This window comes from Pieris napi, chromosome 2 (assembly GCF_905475465.1).
Source record: "Pieris napi chromosome 2, ilPieNapi1.2, whole genome shotgun sequence".
In the NCBI taxonomy this organism is placed as follows: Eukaryota; Metazoa; Arthropoda; class Insecta; order Lepidoptera; family Pieridae; genus Pieris; species Pieris napi.
In genome coordinates this window covers 7596711-7608601 of record NC_062235.1, presented here as the reverse complement: position 1 = coordinate 7608601, position 11891 = coordinate 7596711, and the positions used below count along the sequence as shown (strand labels likewise).

Genomic DNA, 11891 nt, shown 5'->3' with positions numbered 1-11891 from the left:
TAAATATTTTAAAAAACATGCACCGTAGACTATTTTGTTGTAATTCCTTTCAAACTTATAATTATAAAGCGATATATAGTTTATGCTACTGTTAAATATAGCCTTTCTCCAACGTCCTACAAAAATAAGCCTTTAATAAAGGATCACGCGAGTATATTTTTTGGTATTATATGCAGTTTATGAGTAGGTAGAGTACCTTCAAACACAAAGTTGTCGAACTAAATATGAATAATTTTAAACTAAAACCATATACATATTTTAAAGGTAGTACTAACCTTTCGTTCTTCAATAAAATTAATAACTTCTTGAGGAGCTGCAAATCCAGGGACCACAAAATCCATCCTTGGACTAAATTGTTCGACTTTGATTCGCCCACCGAGACCAATACGATTGCCGGCATAGAACAGATTCCTAAAATATTTGAATTTATTCTTGAATTTGGTAAGTTTTCGAATACGGGCTCTTAGCTTCACCACTTCCAGTTAATTATGTTATTAAGTATTTAAGCTTCTACAGCTATACTACCCTCCACCCGCAGCCGCGGTGATAAAGCTCTCATATTTTGGCGAGATTAGTTGCGACCTCTTGAAGATAATATATACACGAAAGAATATAATTCAAGATTCAAATTCATTCAGAAAAATCATAATGTAGTGACAACACAATCTTTGGTGAAAATGGAATTAAAAATCCGTTCGGTAGTATTTGTGTTTATTGCTATCATAGACATACAGACGTGGACGAGGGACTTCATTTTATAATAAGGATGACAAAAATAAGATCACATCCTTAGAGGATCCCCAAGTGCCCGTCCCACCCCCATACTTTAACCAATTTGAAGCATTCCAGAAAAATAATGAAAATACCTGTTTCCTATGAGGCGTCCTTTAATATTTGTTAGCTGTCCTTCATTAAGCTTGGGAAACTTGTGGAATAGATAAAGAGTCGCTGCAAATTTAAGGAAAGCGTCCCCAAGGGTCTCCACTCTCTCCAAATCGAAGGAATCATGAGAGTTGATGGTCGTTAGAGCTGCGAGGACGTCGCGCAATTCCGGCCCGTTGCCTGTTGCTTTACGAGACAAGAGGTTTATCTTGTCTGAATAGCTATAGAAAAAGTATAGACTATACACACATGTAAAAGGCTATGAATAAAAAACAAGCCATTTCATGATAATGTCTTGTCATATGTTAGACCCTTAACATGCCGAGACTTGATAGCAAAATAATAAGGTAGCAACTAAAAAAACAACAGTCAAATGTTATTAAAAACGAAATTCAAGACGTATTTTTATGACCTAGTATCGTAATGAAAGATTTTAGATTTCATTTATGAAAAATTAACACTATAAACACATATAAAATATAAATTAAATTATGCATCACTCTTTCATTTTTTATTCTATTTATAACTAGTGAAATACAGTCCTAAATTTATCTAGCTATATCTCCAGCTATGAGGGTATAATTTACCTTTCGTGCCAATTACAGAACCATACGTTCACGTGTGGTACTTATCCAGTCATGCTCCACTGAGAGGAAGGAAAAATCATGAGTGAAACGAACCGAGAAATGTGAGGGCCACAAGCTCTAATAATTACTATTAGTAGTCGAATAATATCTCGAAATTAAACGCCAATAAACCGTACTTTTGTTTTCATTTAAATTTTTATTGTAGTATTTTTAAATCAAAAGGTGAGTGTGAGCAATGAAATTACATAATGTTTGTGTATTCTTACTTGGGTGGGGGTGGCATTATAGCGGTGCCGATTGGTGGATTTTTGGGCATAGCAATGGCCTTATTTTTCTCATCAGACACAGGAGCCATCGCAAATGTGTCATAGCATTCGATATCCAGTAATGTAACTTCAGTAATATTTCTCTCTATATCAATTGGTTCCGCGTTTTCCTAAAACAGACATATACGCTACATTCAACAATTATTTGTTAGTCAGGGTCAAATCATTGACGGAAACAGTAAACTTTATTTACATGCGAGTATCCCTAGAACAGTAATAATAGTCTATAGTTTAATTTGTAGCTACAAAGAATATCGTAATGATCGAATTCATCGACAGTTTTATAATATAAACAACAGATACCACACTATTTTCAAAATATAGTTTATAATTTTTACCCATCCCTCTGTGTATCATATTTAATCTGTGGAGTACTTTTATGTTTACTAAATGATACATCATACAATCCATGTAGTTATATAGTCATGATACGATTGAGCATGTGATTATAATTGTGCGAGAAAAAAAAAACAACTAATAAGCAATTTGCAACACAAGCTAATACAAACCTCCCAAGCGTATTCCGCACTCATTTTCTTTTTCTGAAGCTGATAGAGACTCTCCTTCATCGATATCGATACAACAGGATCACTTATCCTACACAGTTATGAAAATGAAATAACATGAAGTAACACTGGTATTTATTTGAGATGAGAGGTAACGATTTTGAGGTCCGACATATAGTTGGTATATAATAATAATAATTTATTTGCAAGAATATGGTACAAAAATGTTATGGTGGTACAATTTAAAGTTCGTATATTGTGCCACAAAAGCTGCAAATTTGTCTTAAATTGAATAGAAGTTACAATTACATTAAGAGTCATATAATTATAGGCAATTCTTATATTATTTGATCACTACATTGTATATATTGCCTCGTGTTAATATCCATTTTACAATGCCCAAACCTTTATATTTTTGCAACGTGCTGCCAAAACAAAAAACTCTATCTACCTTGGACATGCAAGGCCGGCAACGCACTCGCAAGCCCTCTTGCATTAAGAGTGTCCATGGGCGGGCGGTATGACTTATCAGTTCTATAAAAAATAGTTATAAGTCTAGATTTAATCGCTAAGGGTTAACAACTCTTTTAAGACGCCTTCATTTTCTCGTTTAGTCCTCTGTACATAATTGCAGCAACATTTAATAATAATAATCCACTTTTCTTCATCATTTAGTACCTTCATTTAATTCCTGTTCATAATACATATATAAACACTGCATATTTCTAATTCTTACGTGATGTGATATAAAAATATACTTTTCTACTAATGATGTGAATTAAGCTTGTCATACAACCCAGTAGATGTACTTATATGTATATGTTTTGTAGTAATTCCTTAAAGTATAAAGGAAACCGTCGAACAGCAAAGATTTTCAAAATCTAACCTTGTATGAGGCGATCTACTCCGCTCGGGTGATGGAATATATTTTCGGTTTTCTGTACGAAATTTTCTTTCTCTTGTATCTTCATCTTCACTGTAATAATGCTTTGCAAATTATTTGTGTCCTATGGTTGTTTATTGATTTAATAAAATTTATTATTCTCTCCCCTGTGTTTAGGTAATGGACAATAACTCTATTTCGGACCAACATATTTTGTACATCATAGAAATTTCTGAAGATTGTTTCTGCCTAGTAATATTTTTATAGCGACTCTTTAAAAAAAATCTCTGTTTCCTCCATTACAAGCAACAGTTTTTTTTACACTTTTTGATTCAAGGAGGCGATTCACTTCGCTCCAGCAAGGGACTAGATTTTCTGAACGCATTTTCCAATCTTTGTTATTGCTTATTTCACCTTAACCATGTGCCTTTATTTGGTGGTATAAAATGTATAAGTCTGATTAATGTTGGATTAATCAGACTTATACATTTTTAGTCTTATGGTTTAGGTTTATTACTGTTACCCTTTCTTTGTGTGCTTTTAAAATAGCTTAGGAAAGCCAGTTCATATCTCCATGCAGTTTTGTTTATGTTTCTTGTATTCAGGCGGTTCAGCTTTGAAAAGCTTCGAATTAGTCCGCGTAATTTGCCATCGCTCGTAAGCAAATCAAGGATTGTTTTACTTAACATACGATTTCCTTGTAAACGATTATAACATTCAGGTAGGTTTCATCTATTTCATTACGTTATCACGCCTAGATTAGCACAATAAAGTAACCGCCACATTTACTGGCATATAAATACCAAAATACAGATCTTCATAAACAACTTACAATTTTAAAAGCTTGAAGCAACGTTACAATAAGGTTAAGCGTTTCATGATTCAGAACCATCAAATCGTTTTTTTACATACAATATTGAACGTCAATTTAACACTTGCTTAAAGGAAAAGATTTTGAGGAAATATCACCGACAGACCCAAAAATAGAAAACGTGTCAGCCAGAAGGCTGATCATTTACCATCATACGATGCAGAGATTATTAATATTTTGCCGTATACTTATTTGCAAATTACCACGAGATATATTAGGAGAAAAGCTTACAAAGCTACTTCTAAGAATATGTGGGAATATAAATAACTGAATTAATAAATAATTAATATTTAATACAAAGGGTTGTAATTAAATAATTATTCACGTTATTAACTAAAAATTAAAGAAAGTCACGATGGTGTATAAAACTGAAAGGAATTCTTGTTGTCACTTTTACTCGGCAATAAATATTAATCATAGATATTTTTTTTTTTAAATACCTGTCAATGCTGTTAATGCTGGCCGCTGCTGGCTCTTCTATTTGCGAGAGTAAGCTCTTTTTCGCTATATTAATATTTGTTTCAATGGGCAACCACTTTTCCCCTAAAGTTATTTAATACGTTAACCGCCAATCTTAGCAATTACTAATAATATTTAATTCAGGTATTATATACTGACAAAAACGATATAATTTGTACGTGGGCATTTTATTGGTAAGATGTAAGATTGGCAATCAAAAAATGAATAAGCGTTATTATTATTAGACTGCAATTAAAAGGGAGAATTAAATTTTAGATTTATGGCACTAAAATGTGTTTATTGCGTCAAACAAAATTAAAATCTCTCAAAAATAAAGTTAATAGTAAGTAGGTAAAATGGTTTATTAAAAATATAATATATCAATATACAAATTTTACTAACCTTTTTGTGGGTGAGGTTTACCGTAACTAATACCTTTCGAAATTTCCGCCCGCAATTCGTAGGCTACCAATAACATAGTTATTCTACAAAAGAAAATTAAAAAAATATCTCTTTATGTTTATTTTTTTATATACCATAAATTAATAAGTACCATGACTACAAGTTTATTTAATTATTTTAAAAATCTGATCTCAAGCTCTTCAGCTCCGCTTCCTACAGAAAAATCAACAATTTATTTAAGCATAAAGCCGCACTCAGATTATACAAGCTGTTCTGTTCGCCATGAATAATTTAGGGCCAGTTTTTTGATCCGTAGTAAAAAATGGTTTTACCATTTGTTACATTAACTATAGTTAAATGAATAACCATTGGTAAAATCGTAAATGCGTTTTTCAATGCCTTTTTTAACTATAGTTAATCTTAACAATTTGTCAATTTGTTGCCAGTGCAATGAGCAATGACATCCCAAAAAATGTGGTTGTTTTTTGTGGGGAACATTTATTTTGTATGACAACACTAGACATATTGAGTGAATGAAATCCATTTTTGCCATCTTCATTCGTTATTTGCGCTTTGAAGAGTTTGAAGTGTCAAATTAATCTAAATAACACGATATAAATAAAGTTGTTTTTCTGTGTTTTAATACGGTTTACACTTTTTACGATACTTAAATATATAAATAACGATGTCCGCAAACAGCCAACGGTCAAATAAGTAAGTAGAAACATATTTTCGTGTTATTTATTCCGGTTTATCTTGTGTTTCGTAATAGAAAGTAATACATTTATATTTTGTTAAAGGGACCATACTGCTAACTTCGCCAAAAAAGAAACTGCCAAACTGGTGATGCTTCTCAAGGATTACACAGTCGTAACCTGCAAACAACTGATCACTGCAGCAATCTACAAAAAGATGCAGCTTGGAAATCTCTGTGACGTTTTCAACTCAGATGGGTCTAGACACCGACGTGTTAAATTTAATATACATTTAATGAAGGTGTAGGCACATTTTTATATTTATTCTTGTATAGCTGTGTCGTACAACAAAAGGAAAAAATCTTTTAACCCTTTGGAAACAAGGAAGCGGATTATGATCCACACGGATAAAAAAAATTGAGTTTTTGAAACAAAGACAAATAAGAGAGGATGATTTGTTCAATTATGCTAAGGAAGAGCATCAAAAACATTTGCTGCACCAATGAGAGGCCCACCAAAAATCCATACTGCATAAAGAGGAGGTGCACCAAAAAGTGATGCAGCAGATGGAAGAAAGGCACAATAAATATATGTAGCAGCAAAAAGAGTTGCATCAAATTGAGGTGAAATGCAAGAAGAAACAATTAGAAAATATTTAATTGCTACTTTAGGGTTTCATGTAAATTTTGTAATGTTTTTTTAATAAAAATGGTTTGTATATATATATTCTTGGTTTGTATAAATTCTTGTAACAAAGTAGGTAGATGCAAACTCACAAATGTAATAAAAGCCCTAAAGAATATCATAGGTCCCTAACTAATGTATAGCTGTAGTTTTTAGTATAAGTACATACTTGTATGTACTTATAATAATTATAAGTTAATATTATTAGTAATATATAAATAATATTAACTCTAATTCATTATGTATTCTATTGCCTATAATATTAACTTATAATAATTATAAGTTAATATTATAGGCAATAAAACACATAATGAATTAGTAATATACTTAATTATATACTGCTGCGGTTCTGTAACTAGTAATGAAGCAAAATAGGTTTGTATGAGCTGCTGTCTATATATACTCATGTTCTTGTATTTTATTTAATTATAATAATTATAAGTTAATATTATAGGCAATAAAACACATAATGAATTAGTAATATACTTAATTATATACTGCTGCGGTTCTATAGTTAGTAATGAAGCAAAATAGGTTGGTATGAGCTGCTGTCTATATATACTCTTGTTCATTGGCAGTTTAAGATCATTCCCAATTTCAGTAACAATCCAGAGCACTGTTCCCTTCGATAGGGGGTAACAGTGACAAAAATCTACATCATCCCAGGTTTCTAATGGCGGATGACATTGCCTAAATATTTTTGGTCACTCATTGACACATTCTCATATAATATTATCGTCTTCTTCATCGTCTCATTAATTAAAGTATCTCAATATGTTTAAATTCATCATTAGATAGTAATAAACGTATTTATCATAGTTTGATTTCTGTGACAAACAGCTGTTACTATATAAATTACCAGCGGCCATCTTTTTAACCCTCCGATACTGAGTAGTTAACTTTTTTGCCTAATGGTTACATATTTTACCATTGGATGCTCTTACCACGGATCAAAAAACGCATTTTGCTGATATTTGACTAATAGTAACGATTTTTTACCAATAGTTGAGTTAACTACGGATCAAAAAACCGCCCCTTAGGAAAAATACATTAATTTTATGCCAAAATTGGGAGTTTCCCAGATCGAAAAGATTTGCTGTAATAAAATATCGTACGAAAACACTATATTATACTTATATTACCTGTGTATTATACTGGGTAGCATATACGCCTTGTACCAAAGAACACTCGGAAACTCGTATTTGGTACACAATTCGGGAACAAAGATCTCTTTAAAGGCTTTCGGCTTTTCATCGTCCTGCGCTTGCGCAATTAACTTCATTTGTTTCTCAGATAGCGACCGGATTGTAGTCCCACGGGGTAATAAACAGTTCATTTTGGTATTTATTCTGACAACCTGAAATTATTGTTTAACGGCTTTATAATCAGGTGTTTTCTTACGTAATTCTAGACTATTTTCTTATTTACTTTATTACTCCAAATGCTTGGTTGTATTATCTCAAAGTATGAGAAAAACGGTAAAAATTTCGGAAAGCCAATACTTTTTTAAGATATAAAAACTTCTGAGTAACGCAGGATTGTGTTTGAGTCTTTCCCTGTTAGTTTAATTATTACTAAAAAGACATACCTCCAACAATGGTTGATCTTGAGGACCCAAGAGCTGTAACTGATGTTTGTTTGTGTAATAATCAGCGTATGTTTCAAATGAGTTGGTTACGAACTGAGATTGTGGTGTCATATATTCGAGCACATTTGTCACAACGTATCTGTAATAATATAATGTGTTTATATAAAAGTATAGTTAATATATATAAAAAACGGGGTTTAATTATTAATTATTAGTACTTGGAGCAACTATTGCTTTTTAGTCCACAAATATTTGATATAACTTTTTATACCTACGTTACATAAAAAACCTTTGTAAAATAACCTTTAATAAAGACTATTAAAGGTTTGAATTATCATGTTTTAGGAAATAAGCATAGAGTAAAATTGTCTTAAATAAAAAAAAATAAGTTTTCAAAATAATTTGTCACATCGATACCTAGTATTTTATTATACTAGAATCCAATCAATAAATAATCACAATAATTTGTACAGTAAATGCAATTTTAGTGTGCACTTTTTGCGCTACTTATGTACTACCAGGGCCGTGCTTACGAACTCTAACTATACTAATCTATTTTAGCAGATTCTTGAACGGTGTGTAGTAACAGTGTAGTCCCACCAAAATCAACGACTAATATAAATCTGAAGAGTTTCATTGAATGAGTTAATCTCAGCTACCTCACCCTTGTAAAACATTTGTGATAAAGTTTTTTTAAGAAGGCTATAGTTATAACGAACTTGGAGGCTACCTGGCAAAAAATCTAATAGAATAAGCAAAATATAAAAAGTTTAAATAAATGAAAAAGAGGCGATACAAAAGTTCCCCACTTTTAATTAAAAATTACGTAATGAAAGCCTTCTACCAGAGTAATTAAAAATGTTTAAACAATATTTATAGATCTTATTAATACTCAAGTTTGACGACAAATTGGTCTAGTGGTTCGATCCCCGGCTGAGACGAACATCGATGTGATGAGCAAATGGTCTTGTGCCTCGGTCTTGGATGTTTAAATATGTATTTATATGTCTATCTATCTATGTATGTATATCCGTTGCCTAGTACCCATAATACAAGCTTCACCAGCTTAGCATGGGACTTGTCTTTAAAAAAAAAATGAATAAGTAATATTAGGTTTACCTGTCAGGAATGAGATAAGGTTTATACCACGGCGTAACCACTTTCCTCTGATGCGTTTCCCGCGAAGCTTTTGTTGACGCCCTTTGCTACAGCAACAAAACAGTTTCAAAATTAATATTTCAGACATGATTTCAACAATATCTAACTAAACTTAACCTTGCACCTCGCCAAGTTAAGTAACGTGTGTTGGTTATTAATTGTGTTTAAAAAAAAATATTTTCAAAATTTTCAACTTCACGACAACTCATGAAGCGAATTTGTCAAATGTTTTTCGGGCTGACCAGCTGTCTGTCGGGCTTTACATGGTTGAACATTTATTATTTTTAATATTTTAGTAACAAATATAGCTCATGTTACTCAAGAATCATCCTCATAATAAAGTAATTTGTTCGTTACTTTCGACTTTCGCGTAATACTGTTGTCACTCGTCTATTACCAAATTGAACAATTGGTATTATAATGGATTATTTTTCCGACCCAAATATCGGCCAATAGAATTGCACCATTCGACGTCACGTGGTACAACCTACATGGTATTATACTGATAATTTTTTGTGAAAATTTTCTCTGGTCGTTGCTTCAAGAAAAGTATTAAGTAGTTGTTTTATTCATTATGAAATTCTTATTTGTTAACTGTACATTTCGTCTCATGGTGCAATTCTATTGGCCGACATTTGGGTCGGAAAAATAATCCCCCGAATACCACACGAGCTTAAAATTTTGAAGCTCTTGTGGTATTATAAGTGAGAATTTATAGGCGAGCCTTCATGGAGACGAAGAAATAGCTAACGCTATTACCCTTAATGATATACAGATATAGTTATGATATATAGGTACTATAACTTATACATATGTGAAACAACAGAAAAGCGACTACTTCAACAATAGGACGGTATAGCCTGGCAAAACTTTTAGCGGGAAGTTATTAAATTATTATCTGCAGATACTCCACATAAATGCGTATATATGAATAAATTTTATTGTAAAATAGATTTAAAAAAATAAAATTAAAAACCTTGTCTGATGGTATCTCATTGGGTTCTATTTCATTATGCGTCCGCATTACGTTCCAGTTGATATCGAATCCGTCCTTTTTAATCGTAGGAACAACGTAGAGGCAATTCACAGATCCTTCGAATATCACGAATTTCTTAGCAACCGCTAACAATTGATCGAATATGAAGAAATGGAATCTGAAAATAATTATCCTGTATAAAGGTGCGTACAGACTATATAACATAACATGTTTCAGATAATATGGACACTGAATGTTATATAACATGTTATTGATATGTATGCTAGGACGAACCCAGCATCTACGTTTTTCTGTTTTTCTTTTGATATTTAAAATGGTTATATAACATTGTTATATTGCATTGTTATTCTAATGTGTACAGTATTGTTTTATGTTATAATGTTGAATAACAAGGTTACATAATGTGGACGTGTTATAAAACACAAGTTATATAATATGTTACAAAGTCTGTACGCACCCTAATATATACGTATATATATTTGATTATTTTTATAAATTGTCTCTTCACTGAGACATAATTTAACATCAATCTTGCCTAACTAAGACTAATAAGTAATTTAAGTCTAACCTAATTTACCAAAAAGGATATTTAACACAAGAAAGTCTCTATTAAGGGGAAGACATTCTGTTCACTGCTTAGCACTTAACACTAACGTGCACTCGCACTAATTCGAATGGTTTTGTCCTTTTCAATCTTTTCGCTAGGCCCGTGGTGTCAAGAGGTTGAATAGCTTCGACATTCACGAATTATATATATATATAATTTGTGACCTATATATTAATAATGCTTTAGGTAATTTCGTATATTCTGAGTTCGTCGACCCAGAACCTTCGGGGTGTTTATTAACTATTAAAGCACGCTGGCGGTTTAAGTTAAAATTCTTAAAAAACAATTTCGAAAGTGTAACCATCCTGTGACTAGAGTATCTTTCCGTATTACTGATATTTCATTTTAATAAGCAGGTGTATTATGTATGTTTTTTTTAAATATTTTACATAAATTTAAACATATTGTCAAAATACACTTACCGTTTGACCAATTGAAGCTGCGCTGTATCCAATGTAACGCAGGCATAATTCATTTGTATATTTGTCATAACTTGTCCAACTCTTAGATACATTGGAAAATCACATATTTCCGGCAAAGGCCGCATTGTAAGAAACCCAAACCCTTCATCCATTTTTAAAAGGTCGTAAAGCGCTATTTCGCGTGATTCAGTAGGTTTTTCGAAAGCGACATCCAGTTTTATTAAATGTAAGTAGAATTTTTGGTTGCCTACAGAAGGCAATGCGTTGAAATAACTGGGATACTGCAATATAAATTATTTCTATTATTCTCTAACGTAAACGGGAATTTGTTTTATTATTTATCGGCGTTGTCAGATAGTCTTTGAATATCAGTTAATGGAGATTTAAAGAAAAAACTTTTTAACCGGATTAAAGTTATATATTATTATAAATTTACAATTATTTAACATAATTTTAAATTTATCCGACGTTTCGCGTGCTTTACAGCGTGCGTGGTCACGGTGACTGAAGGCAAAAGGTGTTGGATGTCAAAAAGTATCACAGCTGCAGAGAAAGTTGCATTATCTGTATTTATTTCCCCGGAGTTGGTATCGACTAAAACATGGAGGGTTTTGGCAAAAATGGCTCACGGTGTCCTCTATTTTCGCGGATTGTTTTTCTTTCTTTGCAACTTTCTCTACAGCTGTGATACTTTTTAACATCCAACACCTTTTGTCTTCAGTCACCGTGACCACGTACGACCACATAACTTTAATCCGGTTAAAAAGTTTTTTCTTTAAATGTGTAAAGGTTATGTTAATCAAAGACAATACTATAATGGAGAT

General features: G+C 32.0%; 1 protein-coding gene and 1 long non-coding RNA gene across 8 annotated transcripts in view; one reads left to right on the top strand and one right to left on the bottom strand.

Moving 5' to 3' along the window:
* The window catches only part of LOC125062729 (endoribonuclease Dicer), a 45457-nt gene that overhangs the window by 14136 nt on the left and 19430 nt on the right, over window positions 1-11891 (bottom strand). For 5 of the 7 annotated variants that reach the window (XM_047668842.1, XM_047668827.1, XM_047668868.1 and 2 more), the window contains 12 exons: window positions 11068-11348; window positions 10018-10195; window positions 9003-9088; window positions 7884-8022; window positions 7438-7652; window positions 4917-4999; window positions 4496-4598; window positions 3188-3277; window positions 2305-2392; window positions 1736-1905; window positions 867-1103; window positions 276-411 (listed from right to left, as the gene is read on the bottom strand). In XM_047668842.1, coding sequence (XP_047524798.1) covers window positions 276-411; window positions 867-1103; window positions 1736-1905; window positions 2305-2392; window positions 3188-3277; window positions 4496-4598; window positions 4917-4999; window positions 7438-7652; window positions 7884-8022; window positions 9003-9088; window positions 10018-10195; window positions 11068-11348 — 1806 coding nt within the window. The remainder of the gene's footprint in view (window positions 1-275; window positions 412-866; window positions 1104-1735; window positions 1906-2304; window positions 2393-3187; window positions 3278-4495; window positions 4599-4916; window positions 5000-7437; window positions 7653-7883; window positions 8023-9002; window positions 9089-10017; window positions 10196-11067; window positions 11349-11891) is intronic. The other 2 variants (XM_047668859.1, XM_047668876.1) reach the window with 1 other exon arrangement.
* Window positions 5207-6004, top strand: LOC125062768. Its single transcript, XR_007119326.1, has 2 exons — window positions 5207-5630; window positions 5717-6004. It is a non-coding gene; the product is annotated as an uncharacterized LOC125062768 (long non-coding RNA).